This window comes from Aedes albopictus, chromosome 3, assembly GCF_035046485.1.
Source record: "Aedes albopictus strain Foshan chromosome 3, AalbF5, whole genome shotgun sequence".
Taxonomy (NCBI): Eukaryota; Metazoa; Arthropoda; class Insecta; order Diptera; family Culicidae; genus Aedes; species Aedes albopictus.
In genome coordinates this window covers 146,839,589-146,866,591 of record NC_085138.1, presented here as the reverse complement: position 1 = coordinate 146,866,591, position 27,003 = coordinate 146,839,589, and the positions used below count along the sequence as shown (strand labels likewise).

The following is a 27,003-nucleotide window of genomic DNA, read 5'->3' as shown; positions in this document are numbered from 1 at the left end:
CTAGGCGTCCCGCTGGAAGTGGCCAAATATACAATTGAACCAAAACCATACATGCGACACATCAAACCACGGCATTTTCGATGACCTGATGGACAATGAGCAGGAAAACAATCTCAGACCATATCTGAACCAGTAGTGTCCCGGAACCCGTTCCGGGGTTCCCGCCGAAGTGGTCAAATCTGAAAGAGAAACAAACCCGTACATGCGGCTTTTTAGATTACCTAATGAACGGCCAGCAAGTGTTTCGGAATCGGTTTTGAGTGGCCGGGAGAGGCCGAATGTAAAAGTAAACCAAATCCAGGCATGTGACACATCAAATCGTGGCTTTTGCGATAACCTGATGAACAGTTAGCTAGAAAATAGCCTTACGTCACACTAAAGACAACTGGTAGTGTTCCGGAATTGGTTCCGAGAGTCCCGTCGAAATTGTCAAACCCTGCATGTGACACTTTCAATTTGCAGCGTTTTTGGTTAACCGATGAACAGTTAACAAGACAATAATGTTAGACCATATTTGGTTCAGCCGGTAGTTACCCGGAATCAGATCCGGGTAATAAAATGTAAAATTTAACCAAACCCATGGATGCGGTACATCAAATCACGACCAGTCTTGTAAACATTCGACACTTTTTACTACCTTCATTTCGTTGCCGCAGTCGGGTGTCAGTCAGCTTTGTTACATTCGTGCGCTATCGTTACCTCTTACCTACACACAACACGAGCAGTAGAACGAAGATCAAAAGAAAGGGTTAAATCGATGTCATCTGACACGATGACATGTGTCTAATTCTAGCTTTACGCATAGATTTTCAGCCAATTCCGATTATGTATGTTAATATTAGTTTATTATTACATGTTGCATTGAATACGACACACAGATGGGCAACATAGCTCTTATTATGGAAGAAGACAGGAATAACAAAAGCCGAACCGTCTCCCGAAGCCGCTATCGTGGTGAAGTGCATTCGTTTGACATTTTTGTTTCGAACAGTAGTTTGATTGCTTGTGTTGCGAATGTCGGAGACAAAGGAGGCCGAATATCGACGAAAAGGTTCAAATGACTGTGATCTCTAACAAGACTGATCACGACTTATCGACAACCTGATGGAAAAATAGGGTCAGACTACATTAGATTCCCGGTAGTGTTGCGGGTTCAGCTGTGGCTTCGGAAGTGGTTAGAAGTAAAAGTGAAGCAAACCCATTCATGCGATATATCAAATCGCGGTGATTAGGTAAAGGTGAATAAATAGCAATAAAATATTCTCAGACCATAATTGGGACAACCGGTAGTGTCATGGTCCATGACTCATGGAATCAGATCCGGCTATCCCACCGGAAATTACCAAATATAAAAATGAACCAAACCCATACATACGACACATCAGATCGCAGATTTTTTGATAATCTAATAAACGGTTAGCAAGAAAATAGCCTTAGATCACATTAGAGACTAGCTGTTGTGTAGCAGAACCAACGTTCATGTGAAAAATTAAATCGTGGCTTTGTTTAATGACCTGATAAACATTAGGTATGAACAACAGTGACGAATAGGTCTAAGTACTCATATATGAGAACAAAATATAGACAAAACTAAAGCGATCTCATCAAATCGTACCATTTCAGATTCCTAAGGTGTAAATTTATAGCAGTATGGGTCAACGTTGAATGGAAAAATAAGAATTTGATCGCGCCAACAGAAGATGGTGACTGTTTTAAGGAATTTTGAGCTCTAAAAATATGTAAAATAAGTGTATTTGGTATGGGAAATATGTTCGGAGTCCACCAGAGTATCCAAGATAGCGGTCCAAAGTCCAAGATAATTGCCCAGTATTCAAGTTAGTGCCTATTTTATAGGATTTTTAATTCTTGCATTATGGGCATATTTTGTATGAAAATATGTCCAGAATTCAAAATTTTTAATCAGAAAACCCAAGTTGTGCGCTGTTTCACAAGGTCTGCAATATGACTATAGTTTGAATGGGGAAGAATGCCGGTCTTCGCCCAAAACTGATAACCAGAAAATCATGCCAAAATTCAATACGGCGACTATTTTATGTAATTTTGAGTGCAAAGTCCAAAAATGAATACCAGAACATCCAAGATGGTGTCTCAATGTTCAAGATGGCGGTTAGTTTAGTTGGGGTAGATATCCGGAGTCATAAAATGATGACCGGAAAATCTAAAATGACGTTTCCAAATTTTGCGGCGTGGTCATGATTTGGTTTGAGTTTTGGATCGTTGTCTTGTATTTTCTGAATATTGGATGGTATGCTAATTTAAAATGTATCCATATTGGGTAGATTTAGCAAGCAGTTTTCATTTTGTATTTATGTCAATGTCATCAACATGTCGCTCGAGTTTTGTTGAAAGGATATTTTAAAGCACGAGAAAGGCACCATCACCGCTAGGTGGATTGATTAGGGTTTTTTAACATCAATGTCATAAAATTTTATTTTTAATATCCAAAGATTTTCTACTTCTGTTCATAAGATATCTATAAAAAGATATATTAGAGCATATTTGGATTGAAGGAAGAACACATTTAGTAATGTTTGTGCAGTACAGTAAATTTCACTCATTTTCCTCTAAATGGGTGAAAATGTCAAACTATCATAACTTTTTTCAACGTTTAAAAAATGTCTATGTTCTGATGAATTTTCAAGCACTACATATTATATTGATGATAATCGCTCAAAATTTTATTCAATTCGGTTCACTGGTCTCCGAGATATGACAGTTCAAAAATTGATACATAGTCTTAAAAACAGTGTTTAACTAGATCGGTTATAACTTCGCGAAAGATTTACCGATCGAGCTCAATTTTGTACCACTGATGCACCTATTATATGTCAAAATTTGAGAATATTCGATGCACTCTATGAAAAGTTACACCATGTTGAACTTTTTTGTGAGAGAAAAAAAGTTGCCTATCCCAAACATTTTGGCCTCCCCCTGTATATCCAGAAAGTGCCCAAAATAGAAGCCCTGCCGAGAGGGTTCAACTTCCCTATTTAATTTTTTAGTACAGTCATACCTCGATATAACGCAACTGCAATTTTATTTTCGTTACGTTATATCGAAGTTACGTTATATCGAAGCAAAAAATTTTTTTCATGAATATCGTTTTAAATACATATTTTGAAAAGAAAATTACCAAAAAGATTATGTTAATCACCCAACAGTGATTTCCTGCCTTTCTTATATATTTTTTTCATCATTGAATTTTATATATTTTTACATAATTCGAATACTTAGCATATCTTAATTCATAAAAATGAGTTTGAAGTTCCTTTGAGGCAACAAAACCCAAGAACGGATGAACCGATCAGCATGACTCTTGCACGGTTCGGTTCGTATTCGTGGTGGCTGTGTTTATATGTACAAAAAGTTACGAAAATCAACTAAAAAAGTAAGAAAATTGATAAAGTACTGATTTTTCATGAATTGGGAAGGAAATCAACACGATCGAAATGAAACCAATCTAGAGTGCGGTGCTATTTTGAGCTCAACAGTTGTCAAACCACCACAAGACGACAAGACAAATTTTGCCGGGACAGCTAGTCTCTTTATATTTTACTATTTAAGCCAATGTCACAAATATCAAGATTCTTCTCCTTTTTTGCATCTAGACCTGATCAAACGTCAAGCGTTATCTATTGATGTGATTATAAGTAAGACATCTATGTGACGCAGGCAAAATTATAATCCGATGATGCCTCCAGGAATTCCTCTCGGGATTCCTCTGGAAATAATTCGGGAATTCACCCAGGAGTTCCTGGTTGAGTACCTCATGAAATACCTCATGTGATTCATCTTGAAGTTCTCTAAGGATATTTATCCAAGGATCCTTCAATCTTCTATGATTCCTCCATGAATTCTTACTGAATTTTATATCTGCTATGATATATTTAGGAACGCCTGCCTTAATTGCTTCAGATGTTCTTGATATGATTCCTCCACGTGGTTTCTCAAGGGATTTCTGTAGGATTCCCCAAAGAGATTTGCTTTTCAAGATTTAATCTGTCCAAGATTTTTCCAAGGCTTAATTGTGTCGTTCCTCTTAAAATTTCTACTAGGATTTCCCCAGTAACTCCTGCAAGGATCCTCCAAAAAGTTACAATATTTCAACTATTCCTGTTCGAAGAGTCCCAAGTGACACATTTGTTGCAGAAGACTCACGGCGGCGCAGGTTTTGTTGCGCAGGAGCCACTGTGACTTACTTCTAACAAATGAATTCTTACTTGCTGGAAGTAAATCGCAGTGACTTCTTCTTCTTTATGGCTCGTCGTCCCCAATGGGACTTGGCCTGCCTCATTTCAACTTAATGTTCTTTGAGCACTTCCACAGTTATTAATTGAAGGGCTTTCTTTGCCTGCCATTGCATGAATTCGTACATTGTGTGGCAAGTACAATGATACACTATGCCCAGGGAGTCGAGAAAATTTTCCCGACCTGAACGGGAATCGAACCCGCCGTCTCCGGATTGGCGATCCATGGAATACTGCACGAATTTATTCTGGACTGCTTACTCTCACACGAAATCTGACGTTTGAGAGGTGTCGGCACCGCTCAAACGTCAAATTTTCTGTGAGAGTAAGCAGGCCAGCATAAATTCGTGCAGTGGACCATAGCCTTAACCACTAGGCTAACTGGAGACAGTGACTTCTGCGCCATAAAAACCTGCGCCGCTGTGACTCTTCTAAGACAAGTGTGTTACTTTGGGTATTCGCCAAGATTCACCCAGGTATTCTTGCTGCAACTCATCCAGCACAATGACGAAGTTTCCAAAAGATTTCCTCTTCAGATCCCGCTAGAAAAACTTCTGTGATTTCTCCAGAAGTTTCTCCAGTAATTCCTTGGAAATTTCCTTCTGAGATACAGAAGTAATTCTTTAAAAAAATATTGCAAGGATTTCCCCAAGAATAACAGATAGACTTCCACTAGAAATTTCTTCAAAGATTCCTCCAAATATTTCTTATTTGTTTTTTCCAGGAATTCTTCCTGGAATGCAGCGCGGATTTTTTTAAAATTACTTCAGGAATTCAACCTGAGTTTTTTTCCATGGATTCTCACTGTGACCTTTTTTGAAAATCCAACTAGGATTCCACCAGTGCACAAATTTCTCCAGAAGTTCCTGCTGAGATTCCTTATGTAATTAAGGACTGCCCCTGAATGTTACCAGGAATAACTGTGTTTATTGCGGTAGAAATTCCTCCGAGGATAAAGCACGATTTTTTTTCCAGGCATTCCTCCAGGAGTTCCACCATTTATTCAGGAATGTCTTTAGAAATTCCTTCAAGAGTTCTTCTGAGGATTTCTTCGCGAATTTCTCCAGTGATTTCTCAAGAAGTACCTCCAGAGAATTTCTCTAGTGATTTTCTGCAAAATTTACTCTAAGACAAAGCGGACCGTTACTGGCGTTCTTACACCCAGTATCACACGAAATCGAGTTCACTACCAATGCTGTCTACTGTCATCTCGTTTGGAGTTTAAAGGCTATGTTCCAGTAGGGATGTAATGTCAATAATGAGTAGAAGATGTAATGTTTGTTCCGTGAAAAGCTATATAACATTTCTTATCAACAGTAATACCGAAAAATCTTATAAAACTTTGAAATTTGTCATATAACCCATAACTGGATAGCAGGCTTGGTTCCAGGAGGGGTGTAACATCATATAGACAATTTTGTAAATCACTCTACTTATTTAAATAGTGAAAAGTTGCATCCAAAAAAAAAAGTTACGTTATATCGAGGTAAAAGTTACGTTATATCGAGTTACGTTATATCGAGGTTACGTTATATCGAGGTTACGTTATATCGAGGTATGTGTATTTTGCTGACAATAATATCGCTATGATTTTTTTCAGAATTTTTTTTTATTTTATTTTATTGATTTCCAAGAATTCACATCGTCCATAATACACCGCGGAATTTAAGAGTAGGCACTGTAACCTCTTTAGCCATGCGGCTTTCAAATTTTGCGTAGCCTTAAGGATTAGAAAAGGTGGGAGATTGATTTTGCGTGTTGAACTGCGAAAGAATGTGTTGATAATTAAATGGTCAATGTTATTTACCTTTGCGTATTTTCACACAAAATGAACAAGTTTGAATTTTCAGTGAACCATTTATGATAGTTCTTCTTGTGATTCTTGTTTTTGTGTCTTCTATTGGAAGCTTGGTCAATAATAATTTCAAAAATAGAAGGAAAAATTTTGTATCAACTTCTTTCCTGCTAATAGAAATCAAATAGGGTAGAAGCATCAGTTTTGACCAGTCAGGTGTTCAGCCAGTTGCAACCTAAATCGAAATAAATTTATTTTTTACTTGATGATTTTGTGGCTATATCGGTCTCTTTCTACTCATAGTATAAGGGAGTAGAGATCAAAGTGGATAATGTGGATATTTTTTACGGGTAGAACCTAATATGATTTGATGATTATAGCTGTGAAACCCATAGATTTTTATTGAAAAATGGGAGGAAAAAATAATTTTCCTTAAAAAATCAGCTCCCATTTATCTATTTCGGCCAGGGTGCTTCTATTTGGCCACTCCCATAAGAAAATACACGTGATTGACCAAAATATAAAACAAAGTTGAAAATATGGCCAATATAGCCGAAGCGGTAAACGCACGGGTATTCATCATGACCATGCTGAGGGTGACGGGTTCAATTCCCGGTCGGTCCAGGATCTTTTCGTAAAGGAAATTTCCTTGACTTCCTTGGGCATAGAGTATCTTCGTGCCTGCCACACGATATACACATGCAAAATGGTCATTGGCAGAGGAATCTCTCAGTTAATAACTGTGGAAGTGCTCATAGAACTCTAGCTGAGAAGCAGGCTTTGTCCCAGTGAGGACGTTACGCCAAGAAGAAGAATAAGAAGAAGAATATGGCCAAAACTGATGCTGAGCATCTATTTTGGCCAGTGCCATTTTTAATGCAAAAACCAAGTTTTAGCTTGATTTCTGTATTTTTCCTTCAAAATATAGATTGAAACCTTTCATTTGACACATTGGTAGTGATAATAAGATTATTAACTATTTTTAAAAAAATGATTGCCCTTTGACAGGCCAAAACCGGTGCTCGCACCCTATATCAAAAACAACAAAAAAGAACCGTGACGTTTCTTCGTTTGATCACGAAAAGTATCAGTTCTTATTGGCACCATGAGTGTGCATCTTTCTCTGCAGAGTAAGATTTGAATTTGCCGTAATCCTGATTTGTAATTATGGCAAAACTGGATTTATTTTTTTAATTTTTGATATTTCAATAAATAATTAAAAATAAATAAATGGAGCAACATTTTCAAATCTAGTGAGGTATTCTATTTTTTTTCCTGGTGGAAAATGTTATTCTGTGAAACTGAAAAACATTTTCCACCAGGAAAAATCAGAAAATACCTTGTTTGGAAAATAAGTAATAAAATAACAATTTAATAAAAAATCAAACCACAAAAAATGAGGAAATGCATCCAGTTCCGCCTTATTTTCAATATATAGGAAAAAATGTGAAACAATCAAGAACTTATATTGTTACCAAATATACTATATTTTGATGATTTTGTGGCTATATCGGTCTCTTTCTACTCATAGTATAAGGGAGTAGAGATCAAAGTGGATAATGAAAATGATGGATATGATAGAATTCGCTAGGTAGCGAACAAGTGTGAAAGTTTTATAGAAGGTGAAATTAGGCAAGTAGGCCATGTATTGAACGAATACATCGAATGCGTGAAACTTCTGCCAGGCCGCACGGCGGTGCTTTTAAACAGATCGGCTTGGTTGGTAGTTCATACCACCTTACCAAGACTGGCAAAAGTTTCAGGCACCCGACTACCTATGTATTGTTCTGTTTTCATCACAAATTCTATCGATCGGTAGCTTTTTCGGAATTCGCACTCCGTTCATAAGGGTATGCCTATATCGCGGCGTGTTCTTCCTATTAGCTTTTTCGATCTTATTGGATAGGACACTTTTCTTTTTAAGCCAAACTTTTAATATCGTATTCTGATTTATCGACCGTAATTTATTTATAACTTGATGATTTTGTGGCTATATCGGTCTCTTTCTACTCAAATATACTATATTAATAATATAACTCACTTCCAGCTATTTCTAGCGACCCTTTATCCTGTGCTTGTGGCGCCACTTGTTACGAACGTGGTAACTATTACACTCTAAAAACGTATGCCTAAACGTACCTTCTGTCAAAATGTCATTCATAAAATCGGCTCGTAAACTGGACTATTATGCAGGGCCGCACCACCAACCCCCTGAAGAAAGCGTTAGTTCTTGAAGCCGCCGCCTTTGGTGGGGCGCCACGGGTTTATTTACGAAATTTCAGTCTGCTGGCCAATCTGCAACGTGCGGATGCGAACTTTGTCGTACGAAGATAAATTCGTGATCTAGAAATGATTATTTACACATGTTGTTCAATGCATTTAGTGAACTATGTTAAATTTACAAGACGCACACATTTAGCCCATGTAAAACAACGCTAAAGCCAATTAAATGTGAATTTCGCGCCTGCTCCAACAGAAAAAATCATTATGTTTTCAGCTTTATGCAACCGCCCATTCAAATTAGCACCACGTCCAGCACCAAATTGTTAGCTTAAATCCAGTTGTATGTGGATAATCATGACAGCCGTTTTATGGGGTTGCGCACCACGGGTGTTCCAGGAGGTTTCAAGGGATCCTACGGGCATTCCAGAGGCGTTCGAGGGGGCCCCACGGGGTCTTAGAGGGTTTCATGAGCGTTCCAAGCGGTTTCCGTGGGGTTTTAGAGGTTATTGCGATTTCAAGGATATTTCATGGAGATTTCAAATGGCTCCAAGAGCATTTCAAGGATGTTCCATATGGTTTCATGAGCGTGCCATATAGTTTTCAAGAGATCCCAGAGGCATTCAGGAGTGTTTTAGGTCCTGGAATTTCAGGGACGTTCCAGGATGTTCCAACGGTTTTCAGGAGCATTCCAGGGATTTTCAACAGGTTTCAGGAGTGCTCTCGGAAGTTTCCGAGGGTTTCAGGGGTTTTCCATGTGGTTTTAGGGTTTTCCATGAGCGCTCACCTCGGTTTGACTGGTAAGCCAGGCTTACCCATACAGTTAAACCTGGCTTAACGCTTAAGCCAGGGTGAAGAAATCGCCCCTTAGCCTAGTGGTTAAGGCAATGGATCGCCAATCCGGAGATGGCGGGTTCGATTCCCGTTTCGATCGTGAAAATTTTCTCGACTCCCTGGGCATAGTGTATCATTGTACTTGCCTCACAATATACAAATTCATGCAATGGCAGGCAAAGAAAGCCCTTCAATTAATAAGTGTGGAAGTGCTCAAAAAACACTAAGTTGAAGCGAGGCGTAGAGCCATAAAGAAGAAGAAGAAAAAGAAGAAGAAATAAGAAGAATATAAACATTAAATGTGTTCCAGCGGGTTTCATGAGCGTACCATGGAGTCTGAGGAACGTCTCAGAGTGTTCAAATAGGTTTCAGGGGGTTCCATGAGCACTTCAGGTATTTTTAAGAGATTTCAACGGCGTTACATAGAGTTTCGGGGGATTCCAGGGGATTTCTAGTGTTTTCTGGTGTTCCTAAGCGGTTCAGGGGTGTTTCAGGCGGTGGCAGGGGCGTTCCATGGGGTTACAGTTACGTTCAAGGGTATTTCAGCGGGTTTCATAGAGTTTCAAGAGCATTCCAGAGTTTGTCAGTGGCTACCAGGTAGTTTCAGGGGCGTTCCAGGGGTGTTGACGGGGTTTCAGGGGTTTCTAAGGGCATAACATGTAGTTTCGCCAATTAGGGAAATGTTCCGGTTGATTGAATGAGAACCCCCGTTTTCCCATAGTAATTCCCGCATGAACTATACTGCCGTGAATAGCATATCAGTTCCATCTTTGCTGGTTTTCCTATGCAAATGGGACAAATATGCGATTCACGGCAGTATAGAGCGCAATCTCCATTTTCAACCAAATAAGTTCAAAATTTGGGAGGCATAGATGTGGTTACAAATCGAACAAGTGGTGTGGAGTAAAACGATTTTTTGAATCACGCTAATGCGGCCCAGCCTGTAAGATGCCATTTTCAAACTTTTACCGTTTTCATTGACAATTAGTCTTATTTGCTAGGCATTCAAAGTGGTAACAGCAACTAAACATAAACAATATTGGCTTGATACTCCAGCAGAAGTATTCAAAAGATGATTCGTAAAATGGAAGTGATGCTAATAGTCCATCTGCCATAGGGTAAGATGCCATTCAATGACGACATTTCAGACCGCATTCTCCTCTTCTGTTACGCAATTTTACAGACACCGCCACCTCCCACCCAACGAACGATAGTCATCATATCTGAATGACCCCTAACATGGATAGCGTAGGCATCAACAACCATGCGCCTCCATGTGTTTCTCAATCTACTTAGTTCTACTTGGAAGCGCATAGCTGATATCAAAATCACCCGAAAATCAAAAATAAAAAAAAACTGTGAGTTTGCCAGTCTGGCTTCTAGAAGCATGTATTACGCAATGTATACCATTCACCTATAGTAATGATCAAATCACATTCAGAAATGATTTTAAAAGTTGGATTTCAAAATCGCGAGGCATATTATTAGAAAAAGAGGGAAGATAGCATAAATAACACGTCGTCTCAAATCACTTTATAAGGGCTGAGTACTATTCGAACTTTGATTTTTGGGACAGTTGAGCTGAGGTTCGTATTGCAATCACATCATTCCAAAGTGCTACTATTCCACTACAACAAATTGAAAAGGTACAAAAATTTAATCCACTTATATTACGGATCAACAAGGAAGAACAATGTTTAGTATTCTCTATGATGAAAATCGATTGTCGTCATCATAATGCGTGATTTATTGCTAAATTAAAGCAAAATCTGATGAATTACAAGCGATGATGCCGTCAACATTGACGTCACTTTCGATTAGGTATTTTTCTTTTCTTTACGTGGTAACCTCACGCACCAAAAAAGGCCCTTTCGCATTCATTAGCATATAATTTGAGGTGCCACCTTGGCAACACGCACCCAAAAATAGGACGTCGTCGTCGTCAGTCGTCCAACTTGTGGGGCCATTGATTGGGTACTGCAATTGACCATGAGCCGCTTAGACTCGTGCCATACATTTGTTCTACAAACTCCTTGCTCCAAATAACAGCTGCTGCCCAGCGAAGTTAAAAAAAGGAAGGAAGCAACTACTACAGAACCGGAAGTCAATTCAACTGGAAATTTGTCGTTTTCCTTTCAATTTCAGTTTAATAACTCCAAACGACATAAACCAATCAACTCGCTGCCCTACATTCGATTGTCATATATTCATTGATCACTTTCCTTCCATCGCGGCACCATAGTTGAACATATGTATTGAAAAACATTTCTTTATGTTAAATAATTTATCCATGCTAGGTAAAAAAATCGTTCAGCATGTGGGTATGCTCTCCATTGTCCTTTGTGGACGGACGACAACAGAACTCGGGTCGTTGTCCCGAGGGCGATGGACTCCGGTCACTCAGGTACTATCCAAATGCTAGAAATTGGACAAACATTACGCTGAGGAATCAGCACCAAACGGCACAGCTCTGTAGAGCGAAAGCTGGTCAGTGGAGTTCCCCATACAGGCGGCAGGATGTACACGGATGAAGAGGAAGGGTTGTCCTGGCGGGTAATAAACTGACAACGTGGCGGTAAGTCATATGCAATACAACTGAATGCTAGGCTGTTCAGGAAATAACATACAGTGATTGAATAGCGGTAACGTTGAAAGCGGTTCAATTTATTATGGAGAGAGGATAGTGGAGAGAAATAAGGGATGACTTCAAAACTAGTTGTTTAAAGTAAAGGTACCCTAGGTACCTTATGCTAACAAGCGAGTTGTATAAAATTATGACTGCATATTTTTCGTTGCAAAACTCTTTTGTTTTCTGCACACGTCGTGTTTATGTCAATGCAGTAATTGTACTGGTCAAAAATCTTTCTACCCTTTGTGTTTATGTCGCGTTACAGGTAGTATGTTTTCACACTAAATTTCAGCTAGAAATAATGTTATACTTATTTAACATTTATCCTTGCTCTTGTTTCTGAAAATGCATGGCTTTTTAGCTTGATATTGCAGGAGCAGTAACACTTTACATACAATTTGTTATATCATCACGATCACCTCACAGGTAATATAGACTTTCAATGCCTAAGATTGCATTCTATTTAGAAAATATGGTTAAAAATTGCATCACAGAGTCAGTGACTCATTATAATTTACAGAATGACATTGAGTCATGACATTTTTGTCTCATTACTGGTTACACTCCCCTACATGTATTGCAATAGTAGAACAGAATTGAAATCGATTGACTCTCTGTCGTATCCACGCTCTACCAGCGATGATTGATGTGATAAGGAATATTTCCACCTATATGTAAGCTTGGCGCATTTCAGTTTAATGTATTCGTTTTTGTTCTCGAAAAATGGGCCAAAGGTTCATAGAGTTCAAAAACGCATTGTGCGACCATGACAGTAGTTACATTTATTTAGAACTATATCGAATAATGACAAAAGATAGTCAACGATTTGTCGATTTGACTTGCGGCAACAAATTTCCTAACTCAGCCCAGCCATGACCGATGCTTCGTCCATCATATGCTGGTTATCCTTCGCTACCAAAGACGGTCATTATCCTGCATCACTTTAACGCTCTGGGGCTCTGGAGTCCTCGAACGAATTGTAGAGTGGAACAGGGGCCACAACTTTGCCTAAGAAAGAATTTTAAATTATTACGCATTTTTCAAAGATAATTGACAGAAACGAATTCAAACACTACTTTTGAGCTATTTGCAAAGATGCCATTTGATAGAAATTTCAATAATCTTTCGAATAAGGGTAAAAAAACTGCGATTTTCAAGTTATAGCCAATTATGGCAATAAGAGTCAAAAACATGGAAAGTTCAATAACTACTTAACGGTTGAGATTTGACCATATGGGTAGAACATTTTTTTGCACCATTTATGGTCCTCTATCACTCTTTAAAAAGTTTGCACTCAGGAACCTAACACCCTGAATATGCACTTATTTCATCTAGTATGTAAAACTACATGGCTCTGGATCGGTGTGGCCTGGTTGTTCATCGAATTTAAGCTATTTTTTACTGTTATAGTCATTTTGTCTAATGACCATTGGGCGCGCAGTTTATTGATACCCGCTTATTAGGCTTACATTATCACATGGTTAACATCAAATATGTTCATTTTCATTTTGCATTGCTAGAATATAGACATTAACTGATACACTGTCATGAAAAAATAGTCATATGTGTCCCATATTTAGCGTGTAATAGTGCCTTGTACTTTTCGCATTTTTTCCTGCCGCACTCTTCACCCTCATCAGTGCGAGCAAGGTATTATTTACATATTCTAAGGTAGTCTTAGATGTCCAAACTGGCTGAGCGGCCATTATTTTTACACCGTGAGAAATTCTGAAAACAAATCCCCCGCCTCCTCAAACTCCTTTGAAATTTCGCTTCCTCTGCTTTTCTCCACAAACTAAACATCATGCTCAACCTTACAATATATAAAAACCTTGAGTGCGAGCTCTTTGCATCCTTCTTCTAGCTCTTAGGCAAGATGCGTGGGGTACTGCTATTTCTGGACACCAGCAGTATACCGGTTTGCGTCCTTTTCTGGTTAGGGATTGACTTGGCATTGCGGCGTCACATGCACGCGTGCATGCACAGCTAGATTCCGACTAGATTTTCGCTGGATAGATCGTCGGTCATAAGCAATCGCTCACCGATGACAGTCGATGACCTTCTTCTGTGGTCGTCTTCCTCTGTATTTCAACCTGTATTAAATCACCAGATGGTCACTGTGCGTGTATCCATCGTGGACCTTCCAGCCCAGGCTAGGGTCTAGACCCGGGCTCCAGAAGGTCACATCAATGATGGACCATGCCTCTCGCGTTAGTCATTCGCCCAGGCGTTGAAGTCTCCACCGATGACCACGGGACTTAATCCCACTAGTGCGCTTAGTAACGAATTCAGCATAGACGAAAGCTGCCATAGTAAACCCCGTTGATCTTCGCTATTGCGAAGCCCTCGTGCGATGTGGAAATCATTTGCTGGACCGGAAAACGACCGGTTGTGCAGATTGCCGCTAGCTTGGCCTTACCGCTACCCAGTTCCCATTATCGGGAGGGTTGCGGTATTGGTTCGATAGTAGGGCGATGTCTGTACCTAACTCCTAACTGTTGTGCGGCTTCACAGTGGTTCAGGTTTAGCTGTGTAACCTGCATTATTTTCGGTGGGTTCGACCATCTCGCGTGCCTGTACATTTGGGCCCGCCCGTCGTGTGACCCTTGCTCGTCGAGCTCCCTGGCGATATGGCCCTCTACTCCGCACTTTCTGCAGAGCTTTCTCATGTCGCTCACGACTTATGCACTTGCTCAAAGCACTTGAAGGCTTCAAGTTGATGCACGCCACTGATTAGCGGCTCGTATATCCCTTTCGTGACGAACCAGCACAATTGTGCTGTTGAGCGGTACCAGTTTTGCATATTTTTTTCATCTGTTTGGACTTTGTTTTATGTGATGTAAACTGTTTCAATAATTCAGCCATTACTTATATTTGTTTGTGTGTAAACAAACTTTTGTTTACGTTGCTTGTGAAATTTACCACAACAAGGTAAACAAAAAGTGGACAAAAACCGTAAAACATGAAAAAGTTTTGTCTGTCGCATAATTTTAATTTCCGATTTGTCTAGGTAGTCAAAGCTAGAAATCGAAAGATAAAGAGTAGTTCTTTCAAATGAGGTAAAATAATTGTTGTTTTGTAGGGAAATCTAAGAGTTCTGGAGAGCCATTTGTATGGAGATTTCATTTTTTTGCGCTCCGTCACGAAAGGGATATGCTGAGCGGGCACACTGACCAGCATACCCTGATCTACATACCCCTCGCACAGCTGTTTAAGTGCGGTTGCGAGCTCTTCTGCGGCGGTGATCTCGTCTAGGTTTTTACACTGGAAAGTTGGCTCCGCCGTTATGGCTTTTACACGCACTTTTTCACCCAATACCTCTTAAGCTAATGCTTTGTAGGAGGAGGTGCCTTTCTTGGTCGGGGGGCTTGGTTTCCCTACTCCTTGCGCGTTTACAACCGACTTGGCATCTTGGCTACTCGCGCTGGGCGTCCCTTTCTTCCTCCTGCCGGACGCTTCTTGGGCCGCGTCTCCTCGGCAGGCATCGACCATACAGCTCGAGCCGTAGCATAGAGGAAGCTGTCCGTTTGGGTGGATCGCTCCTCCCTGCTCGCATCAGCCGCACTCCGCTTTCCGAACAGGAGATCATACTCCTTCTTGGCCAGAGTCAGTGATTTACGGAGCTCCTTGGTTCCTATCGAACCTTTTGTTGCCTGCTCGCTGATGGGTACACCAGCCCTTTGTCGTGGCGATCGCGCCAGTTCTTCTCGCGCGAACAGGTTCAACGCCGTTCCCTCTGTCTCTCAACACTCGATCACATTGTTTTTCATGGATTTAGCAGTAGGTAGTCGTCATTTCTCTTCGGTCCCCCTTAGAGCCGCTATCCTTTACTGCCAATGAAGTAGTCGCCAATGATCCTGGTGGTTATCTATGCAAGCAGGGAGGTTACCCGAGGATTGGCACAGTCCCTTATGGGGATTGGGCTCCGAGCCGGATCAGCGCTAATTAGGAGTGTTCTAATCCTACTTCCACCCAGTTAGTTGCCTAAGCTGAGTACAGGTCAGGAACGTACTTTAAGGCCATGCCACGGTTTTAAGGGATGGAAGACAGCGTCGACATTAGCCCATCATCCGTTTCAAGTCAGTGCCACCCGACCTTACTAAGAGCTACCAGCTCACTTGTGCGGAGTTACCTATAAGCGATATGTACCATCTCAGTTACCAATTACAAAGCAAGACCAGTATGCTGTAATCAGGAACTTACTGGTGTCGTTCCTGATATGCCCGAAGCACTCCTAGCTGGGCTGTGACACTTTGGAAACGGTGACGCGTCGCTTATCCAGAGTTGCTTCCGGACGTGTGAAAATTATGAAGAAGAGGCTTAGCAGAGCCCACTCCACTGCTTATATCTCACGTTTAGTATCATACAGGCGTATCTACAATAATCGATTTCTCTTCATCGATTTTCTCTTCGGATTGTTCCGGGAAATACGGCCAGCATTCGGTGATCTCTAGGCGTATTTCGGTAAACGACATCTTGGAATAGCTTCTAAAACAACAAAAACAACCAAAAATGATTTTCCGGCCAAGTTATTAACCCCAGAGAAAATCGATGAAAAGAAATCAATTATTGTAGATAAGCCCGTATGATACTAAGTGCGAGATATGTATAGATCCCCTATGCAACACTTCCAAGTTTACGGAAGGTAAACCAAATTTCGAGCTTAATTTCTGAAAGTACTCATCAAAACTTGCATTTGAACATGTTTATGGTTTTGATAATTAACTTCAAATTTTTGATTATAATACTTTTAAGTTTCTGTCTAAAATTTGGTCACAACATTTGTTGGGGTCTCCAGTTAGCCTTGTGGATAAGGCTTCAGATCGCCAACCCGGAGACGGTGGGTTCAATTCCCGTTTCGGTCGGAAACTTTTCTCGACTTCCCTGGGCATAGTGTACCATTGCATTGTACAAATTCGTGCAATGACAGGCAAAGGAAGCCCTTCAATTAATAACTGTGGAGATGCTCAAAGAACACTAAGTTGAAGAGAGGCAGACCAAGTTCCAGTGGGAACGTAGAACCACATAGCAGAAGAGGAAGATGTTTTAATATTTCGAGAGCAAATGTTTTATTTTATTGTGTCTTACGGCTAAAAGCTGTAAAGATAACGCTTTTTTTTCGAATGAGTGTAATCAGTTTCGTATCTTTTAATTCCGCCCTATTTTGCGTATTTCGATTACCACTTGTAATCTTACTCAGTGTCAGTTATCCAAGTGGACATCCAAGTGGATAACTGACACTGAGGAAGATTACAAGTGGTAGTCGAAATACGCGTATCTGTCAAAGGGTAAGCAAAAAAGTGCGGAATTGAAAGATACGAAACTGATTACCCTCATTCAAAGAGGGTATTCTGCTTAGAGGGTTCGAAAAGTCGGTACAAGTTAATTAATAGTTTCGTGATTATTTTTCAATAGTTGTTCTATTGAAACAGATTATTGATGTTATCGTGCTATATTAGCTAAAAATCTTAGTGTACCATGGTAAATTAAGTCGATTTTAGTAGTGATCGCTAAAAAATGGGTGTATCACCTGTGCAACCATGTGAGAGAGTTGAATAATCACAAGAAGAAATTTGAAGAGTGTGCAACTCTAACTCAGTTTACGGTACCAAACATTTGAAAATATATGTATCACAAAGCAACATGGAACCGCTTCATTTTTCCGTACATATATAGGGTGTCCCAGAAAGTATGGGCACAACTTTGCAGTTCTGTCATTCGGGAATGGATGCATACACAAACTTGATTTTCACACATGTCATGCCTTTATATATCAACATCAAATGCCAATTATTAAAATTTGCATTTAACACTTCGTTTGAATGCGGTAGAACATTCCATAAAGGACCTTTTAAAGCTTCAGCACAAATTGCTAAATTTTTCAATAACATCGCTTAACAAATTGTTTTCTAGGCATGAAATTAAGCTTGATAAAAATTTCAAAAAATATATCCGAGTATTTCTACATGTGTATCTATTATACGACCCTTAATTTGAATTGAAAAGAAATACTTTTGAACCTGAAAAATGGATTGAAACACCAAAATCAATATTTTTGAAAACCCGTTTTTCAAATAGTTGAAAACAAGCTTCTGAATTTATATCACGACATGCATAAAATTACATTTTAATTTTACTATAAGTAAAATAAATGCTCCAGCTTTATAAATTGTGGATTGAATTATTTTTATTCTCGTTAAAACATGTTTTGAAACTCGAATGTCTGTGGGCATGTCTTATCCAGAAATAGAAAAGACGAATTTTTCAGTTTTCTCAAAATTCTGAAATGCTCGTACGCACAGGTAAAACATATTTTTATAAAAAAATTCAATCAACCAGCTGAGAAAACATGTTTTTGAATATATCATGTGAAACAAATTCGAAAAATATGTTTCGAATTTGGATGTTTGGCAAAACCGTAAAAAAGTAGTTTGTGCAGAAGTTTTGAGAGATATTTTTTCATTTTAAATATTCTGCATACAAAAACCCTTTTTATGTATAAACTCTTTATAGGAATCAATTAAAATACTTTGAATAAAAATACAAAAATATAAAAATTGTTGTTTGTTGAGAAAATTGGGTTTTTAAATTAAGGAAAATGTATTGATTTTTTGATTTTATACGAAAGAGCACCTTTTTCTGAACCACCATGATTTTTTTCAGATTTTTAAAACTTCATTTTGGTACCAAAAATCGCTTTCGAAGAGATTTTTCGAAATCACCTTTTGACAGCTGGCCAACTGCTTGACAGCTCCGCCCAGTACAAAATGCGACGAGGGGTGATTCGACAAATCGCTCCCATACAAACTTCAAACTGATTTTTAAATAGGTTCCCGGGCACCAAAATTCATGAAAATTTGGATTTCGGCTCAGTTTTGCATGCAGATTCTGAATATGGAATTATCTAAACACCTCTAAAGAAGCCAATTATTGTGTTTTCGCTATACAAAGTTGTGCCCATACTTTCTGGGACACCCTATAGCTACGAAATAAAATCGCAGTAATCGAATATTAATATCGCAACATAGGCCTACGCTGTTGCTCCATGAGAGACTACCACTATTACACCAGAAATCCTGCTCAGGATTAGTGTGGCACGATCCGAGCCACATGTATGCACTATACAGGACCAACGGAACATCGAAAATCACCGAACGCCACCCCCAATAAAATCCAATCGTGCCCAGCGAAATCCCTGGGGTCATCAAACTCGCGCCCCACTAGACGACTACTCATACTGTGAAACATGCTGCCAGGATCCATCATTCGGTCAGTTAGTTTGGGGAGGAGACGGCACTTTTGCCCCAACTTCGGATTAGAGAAAAATATTTTGCGACAATTGTTTGGCTAAAATGCATTATATGTATATTACTATTTATATGGTCGGCTGTATTGCAGAGATTTTTAGTATTTCCATGTTTCAGCCAACTTTCTTTCCCTTGGCGTAGCGTTCCAACTGGGACAGAGCCTGCTTCCTAGCTCAGAAATGTGTAAGCACAATTGCATTCGTAAATCGTGTGATACTTACGAATGTACCGTACGCCTAAAAGGTCCATATCCCTTTCGTGACGAATAAGCACAATTGCGCTGTTGAGCGATAACAGTTTTGTGTATTTTTTCAGCTGTTTAGTCTTTGTTCTAAGTTATGTAAACTGTTTCAATAATGCCTGGTTTACATTGCTCAACTGAAACGAACATTCCACTTGCTAACTTCTCAAAGATGTTCAATCCAATGGAATGGTGTGTTTAGACTGGGCAAATGACTTGAGTGTTCACTTGAATGCTCTTGTTGAATGCATCTCAGTTGAAGCAAGTGTTTACATTGTTCAACTCGTGCGGAGCGTAAGCAAACTGAATTGAATTCATCTCACTGACAGATGACTTGAATTCAGCTCACAGGAATCGCGGGTTTAGACGGGGCGATTTCGTTTGACTTGAATGAAAAAGTTCAACATGTTCAACTTTCATTCAAGTCAAGTGAGTTGCTCATGTGAGATGAATGGTGGTGTTTACACGTTCAATTCGCATTCAATTGGACATTTTCCATTGACTTGAATCAAGTCACTTGCACTGTCTAAACCAGGCATAATTCAGCCATTACTTATACTTGCATGTGTGCAAACAAACTTTTGTTCACGTTGCCTGTAAGATTTACCACAACAAGGTAAACAAAAAGTGGATAAAAATCGTCAAAACATGAGAAAGTTTTATCTGTCGCATATTTTTTATTTCCGATTTATCGAGGTAGTCATAGCCAGCGATGGAAAATGATGAAGATTGCAGCAAAGCAGACACAAACCAAAACAAACCTACTCGTGAACAACAGGGGCCCGAGAATACTCGCACTTCTTTATTCGTGAGTAAACGAAGCTGGCAAGCACTCGCATATGTATGATTCGCTAAGCTTCGCTGAGTTTTTTTGCATTTTGACGAAAAACGCATTTTCACGACTGGCAGTCTTGTTGTTCAGGAACAATGAAGCATAAAGCATTAGTTTATGATGGATAATCACTGGATTTGCTATTGAAACCACAAAATGTATTTCTCGCACCTCCATTACTTCTTCACGAATAAAAACTCATGAGCGTTTTTATTTTCGTTTTGCTTCTTACTCACGAAGCAGGCGGTGCGAATAAACTCCAACACTGTGTACTCTCGGAATCGTGAGTAAGCGTTGTGTTGACTTTTCACTCGCGAATTGCTTCATGAGGAGTGTAATTCCATCACTAATCATAGCTAGAAATCGTAAAATAAAGAGTAGTTCTTTCAAATGAGAAAAAATAATTGTTGTTTTGTTTTGAAATCTAAGAGCTATGGGGAGTCAAAGTTGAGTCATTTGTATGGAAATTTCACTTTTTTTCGCTCTGTCCCGAAAGGGATATGCATACATACTTAGCTGATGTGGTAAGCGCACGGGTATTCTGCATGACCATGCAAAGGGTGACGGATTCTATTGCTAATCGATTCAGGAACTTTTCGTAAAGGAAATTTCCTTAACTCCCTTGGGCATTAGAATATTCGTGCCTGCCAAACGATGTGCACATACAAAATGGTCATTGGCAGGAGAAGCTCTCAGTTAACAATATTGGAGGTGTTCAAAGAACACTAAACTGAGCAGCAGGTTTTGTACAGCTCTGGCTGTATTAGCCCATTATTTATTACTAGCAATATTATCAAATGATAAACCTTTTGATAAAAATCGAGAATTTCCCTTAAGGAACACCTAAAAATGTTATCTAAATTATTTTCGTATGTATCCACAAAGTCACTATTTTACTGTGATAGTATTGTAAGAACATGCTTTCGCAATTCTTCAAATCATTTGGCTATTACCAAATGGTGTTTTGATGAACTAGCTCGAAAGCCCTATTGACCACGAAACACTATAATTCACCTGGAGGCGAATATAATGCTATTAAATAAGGAGCTGTCACGATCTATATTGGCCGCTTAATAGCCCTGAGAGCTAAAAGTGGCGAAATATAGTGCTAATTGTTACTAGGGAATACACATTTCAGATTGAAGAAATTCAAATTCAGTGCACATATTCATTTCTGTGTACTCTATAGGTGCATCTCACAGGCTGCCCCTTGACGGCACTTGGAAGTTGGAAATAATTCGCCTGTAGTAGGTATAGCGTGCGTCCGGTCATTAGGTGAGTTTCGAGTTTCGTCCGGTGTCGGTCCGGTGCTGCTGGTCGGCGGCATCGGTCGCCGTTTTTCCTCTTCGGAGAGTGAACGTTTTCCCTCCATTGTGGAACACTTTCCACTACTATTTGCCACCCTGGAATTTCCTTTCGAGTTGCTTGAACTTTGCACCATCGGTTAGCTACTTTTTTCTATTTTTGGGTCAGGTATTCCCCTTATCAGTTACTGGAGTGGTAGTCCGAAGAATTCAAACTATGTATGAGCTTTGTCTGAGAGAAACAATGATGGTTATTCTTTTTGCACGACAGTCTAAAATTAGCTTCGCACTTCTAGGTAGATAGTTCATTGAGGCTCTGAAAGCTATCCTTACGTCTTCAGAGTTTTTTGTATGGAATAAAGTCTACTTCTGTAATGGATATCGATTTGAATATAAAGTAGCTCGTGTTGAATAGGCAAATGCGATTATGACTAAAGAAAACTTTAACATGGGTTGACGAGTCTTGGAAATGTCCCTTACCATTCATGTAAATTCCACAAGGAATGATACGGCGTGTGTCTGATGGACTCGATACTGTGAATCGGAACGGCCACCTCGTATTCCACGTGAACATCGGATCGCTCCAGGGCTGGATGAGAGTTGGACACATTCCGCGACATTTTGTACGAACTGTTCGAGTTATGATTATAGTGTTCAACCAAATTGTTGCCGGTTGTTCCCCCGGAACTTTCGTACTGCTGATTGTAACAGCCGTAACTGTTCATTTCACTACCCCGCGAAGCGTATTGGAGCATTGGTTATCACGTTAGTCACTCAAATCTTCAAAAGCACCTATCACTTCACATGTCTTCAGGATTTCATCAATCACACCCAATAACTCCCAAATAATATCCAACCAATCCAGCACGAGGGACGACCACCAGAGCGAAGGCACAACTTTCGACGACCACGAGCAAACTTAAACTGACCGATACCGACGTGACGCTCAACGGCGACACCGTGGTCAAACGGAAAAAATAAGAACAAACTGCCCAACCTAGACCACCACCCTCCAACACACACCGGTCTCGGAAGAACCATTTCTCACTCCACCGCAGGGGGGAAAATATAGAAATCAGAAAGGATCCCCTCAGTGCCTCTAGCACATTACAGTACTGAACAGAAGTATAGGGTGCGAAGCTAAATAGTTTACTATTCCTTTAATTCCCATATATATACTACAATGATCTCAAAGTTTTAACATCTTATTAAAGTTATTTCGACATATTTTGTCTACATTTCTGTCGAGTACTGTACTAATAGTACAGCGTACTCAACTGACCACCACCGCCAACCAACGGGTTGTCCTGTTTTGGTCCCCAGGCCCGATCAGAAAGGCATAACAAAATTATAATCAATAAGTTATTTATTTCAAAGATTTTTCATAACAGAATGAGTTATAAAATTCGCCGGTTAGGTGTTAAAATAACAAAAATTATAACTGAAATTGCTCTAGTTTTAACATAATTATAACAGGTCTTGATACAATTATAACAAGCTTATAACAAAATGAGATATAAAAATCAATCAAATTATATCACATGTTGATATGAAGCAGATATAAATATATTGGGTAAAAATTAAATAGTGTAAAAATTAACTCATTTTTGGGTAATCAATTTTTAGAGTGAAATTTTATTTTTAGTAAAAAGTTACTGGCATCAAAAAACTTCTCCACATAGTATACATAAAACCCAGGGATCCGATCCTACGACGGCTAGAACCTAGAACAGGAGCTCGTCGTTTTTACCAGTGAGGCCATCACAGCACTTGAAGTGAGGGGCGATATATGCTGAAATGGTTCTTCATATTGGTAGCTCCTCTATAAATAGACTCGCTGATCCAACTTACCGGAGAGGGAAAGTATGACGTCATCATACCTAGTTCTGACGTCACCATGCACGTTACTACAGCCTATTTAGTCCCTCAGCTTCAATGTCGTGTGCGCTCGTTGTGCACTAGAGCCAGCGTTCACTACTTCGGAGCTGGAGCCCACATCGCTGTACCTACGCGAATGGACATCACACGAAACTGTTTTAATACAGTTGATAGCAATTATATCTTCGAAAAGAAAAAAGTGCCTAAACAAATACCATTGCTAGTTGTCTTAATTTTTCCAAATCAACGAACAAAGATTTATTGTGAATCAATATTTTTTTTATATTCATTTTTTTTTATTGCTTATCAATAGTTCTACTCTTGAAACAAGTAGTTGGCATTTATGTTTACCCAATTAGGTAATAATAATATTCTAAAAACAATTGCATCATATTCATCTAATTTAATTTGTTTTGAGTTCGACGAAAAACGTTGATGCTCAATTTAATATAAACAAAACATAATATACCAATTCTGGGGGGATCATTTGGTAGTGTAATGTTAATTTTAATGTTATAGTTTTTGATAATTTTCGTTTCAGAGAGCGAGTAAAGGCGCTTAAGCCTAGGCATAAGGGCCAGGGCATCAGGGGTAAATACCTATGTCCCATCCCAGGATTCCAAGCACCAAGGAGTGACATTAACCTTCTTAGCAACTTCACTCCCACCGTTAATATTTCATATTCATGCTTCGTATACGGAACGGTTGGTACGAGATGTCCCCGTTCTTTGATTTCAATAACAATAACAACGCTGCACAGTAGGCCTGGCCGCTTTAATGTTTGTAATACATCTCAGATGTGCTGCAAGGATTAATAATGACAAGAAAAATGATGGAATTAGTCGATTCCATCATTTTCCAGGATTCTTTCAATGTATGGCTGTGTATGTGTAGACTAGACTAGACTAGACTAGACTAGTTGATAGCAATTATATCTTCGTGTTTTTAACTAAGTTGAACAGATAGCTAATGACTTTCAAATAGTGAAAAGTGTGGAACTAAGCACTCGTTGCGCCAGCGTTTATTTAAATGTTTAAAGCATTTTTTGGCATGTTTTTTTTTTTCATTATTATTAATTAACGATATTCATTCTGCAAAGTTGTTCAGTAGTATTATGACGCTTAAGTTGTTCCACCGCAAATTCTTGCAGGAATATTCCCTTGGAGGAACTTATGAATGAATTTTTTAAAAGGATAGAAAAAAGCATTTCCATTATGAGTCATTGGTGTAATTGTCAATAAAATTTGTAAAGAAACCTTTTGGTAAATACTTGAAGTAATTTGTTTTCGAACACAGAGCGTTCAGGAAGTCCAAAGGTATATCAAAACACTTCGTTTCGCTGTTGAACCGAATATTTCATTAACTCTAACAAAACAACTACACTTCATTTGCTAGAACATAACTATTTCGATCGGCAGATATGCATACACAGATTATCTATGCGGAAAAAAGCTGTAGTTAATTGTAGTGATATTCACAACAGAGACTGAGTGACCAGACCACATACTAAGAAATTTCGAAGAAATTGGAATTGGATTGAAAAGTTTAACTTTGAAACTAGAACTTAATTAATGACTGAGATCCTTCAGAATTTCTGATGGATTTTTCCTAATGGAGAATCCTTTAAGGAATTTGTGATGCATAGGCTGAAGTAATTTGCTAAGAATGTCTTAAAGAATCTCCCTTTTGGATTCTCTGAAGAAATTCTCAAGGGACGAAATGTATGTTGGATCTTAAACTTAAGTTAAACCTTGCGGGAAATCCCTTCCACGAATGATCTGTATACTGTACAATTGAAATCATATTAGTAGTTTAAGTTGAGAGCTCCGATAGATCAAAGGCGACGTGATCTGGTCGGTGAAAAATAATTGGTGAATTGGAATGTGTTTTCGTGTTCTATGATCAGAGATGATGGTTCATAGGAGTGGTTTACTTGGGATCCCAACATGTATATAACATGTATATATAAATAATCTTCCATCAAATCCTTTGTTCTTTGAAGAATTCAAAGAGGAGGTCCTGGAAAAAGTCATGGAGGAATTGTTGAAGAATTCCTTACAGGATTACCCGGAAGAATACGAGGAGGAATTTCTTATGCTTTTTTTTCCAGAAATTCCTGAAGGAATCCTTTGAAAATCATTGAAAAAAATCTCTAGAGGAATTCCTTGGTATTTCCTCCAAGGAATTTTTAGAGGAATTTTTAGAGTATTTTTTGTAGGAATCATCGGAAGCCTTTCTTAAGAAATCCTCGGAGAAGTTGCTGAAGAATTCTACAACCACAATTTCTAGAGGAACTCTAGGGGAAATCTCTTTAAGGACTTTTGGAGAAATATTTGAATATTTGACTGGAGGATCGTCAGTAAGGATTCACGTAGGTATAGTTGAGAAAACTCTCGGAGAGATCTCTGGAAGAACTTCTAGTGAGCTCCCTAGAAGACCTACAAGAGAAATACTTTTTATATCTCTAGAAATATTCCCTGAATGTACTCCGTAGCCACCCATAATAAACATACAACCTGTAAGACATGTACAAAATCCTCTAAGCAAATGTAAACGCTGCGGTTCAATTACACATAACATTTTCCACTTGAGAGCCAAAGACTTCTCGACATCTTCGCTGATGAGTGATGATCCGAACTTCCTAGGACAGCAGAATAATGAGATTTAACATATCAAATAGCTCGTAGTAGTGAAATTGTGCATACAATTTTACACCATTCGAGAATTTCAAGAATCATGAACAACCTTGCTCAACATACGAACTGTGCAGGTGATCTGGATCATAATAATAACATTTAAAATTACTCAATATCATCACGTAAAGGTGGAGTTGCTTAGCTCATTTTCCACCTACTAAAGTCATAAGCTTTCTATACAAATTTGATGAAGACATGAGCTTTTTTGGTACCGTCAATGGGGGTGACAATGGGTCTGGGGGGTGAGATTGGGTCAAAACGGAGAAACATAAAATTTGAAATAGCTCATCAACTATCGCTAATTTGTATTGAAACTTTATATTATTTCAAAGAGGAGATGTTCTTACACCTTATGATGCAGAATAAGATATTGAGCAATAATCGTTTATTGTTAAATTTGTGGCTAAACTTATATGATGAAACTATACTAGTAAATCACTCTGAAAAAATTTCTCCTTCGTAATGTTTAACACAAGTACATACCTAACTATAAATTTTCTTATAAGTGATTGACTGTAGGTATTACCTGGTTGATGAAATGAAAAAAGCGGGATGTCATTGCTCTTTTTATTGAGAAATTCAATATTTTTGACCCTATGTCTAAATATTAAGAATGGGGGTGAGATTGGGTCAAGCAAGTTATCGAGTGCACATAACCTCACTAAAAATTCAACTTGTTATCCAGTCCACATTTGACGTTAGAGTGGTGCCATGTTTACCGTATCTTCATAAAAGCACGCTTTCTTTCCAAAATATGTCGAGAAGTGTCAAACGAGTGTGTTAATACGTTTAGTGCCAAAAATCATTTATAACAATACACCCATGCATTTGGACAGCTCCTCTTATCATCAGCTAATCTTTAGAGTACTGCAATATCGTTAGCTCACAAAATAGACTTAATAGCGATCCTCTATCTCAAGATGGAGTGATTTGCTTTAGCAATATAGAGGCCAATGATGTACATAAGTGTTTATAACGGAGGGTTTGGTTAAACATTTC

General features: G+C 38.9%; 1 protein-coding gene across 4 annotated transcripts in view; it reads right to left on the bottom strand.

The window, feature by feature from the left end:
- The window catches only part of LOC109424046 (katanin p60 ATPase-containing subunit A1), a 116,882-nt gene that overhangs the window by 58,481 nt on the left and 31,398 nt on the right, over positions 1–27,003 (bottom strand). The window contains exon 1 of one of the 4 annotated variants that reach the window (XM_029871871.2): positions 21,911–22,541. The exons of 2 other annotated variants lie outside the window; for them this stretch is intronic. In XM_029871871.2, coding sequence (XP_029727731.2) covers positions 21,911–22,185 — 275 coding nt within the window. In that variant the 5' untranslated portion in view covers positions 22,186–22,541. Of the gene's footprint in view, positions 1–21,910; positions 22,542–27,003 lie in introns of those variants that run through there. One more of the 4 variants, XM_062860102.1, reaches the window with a different exon arrangement.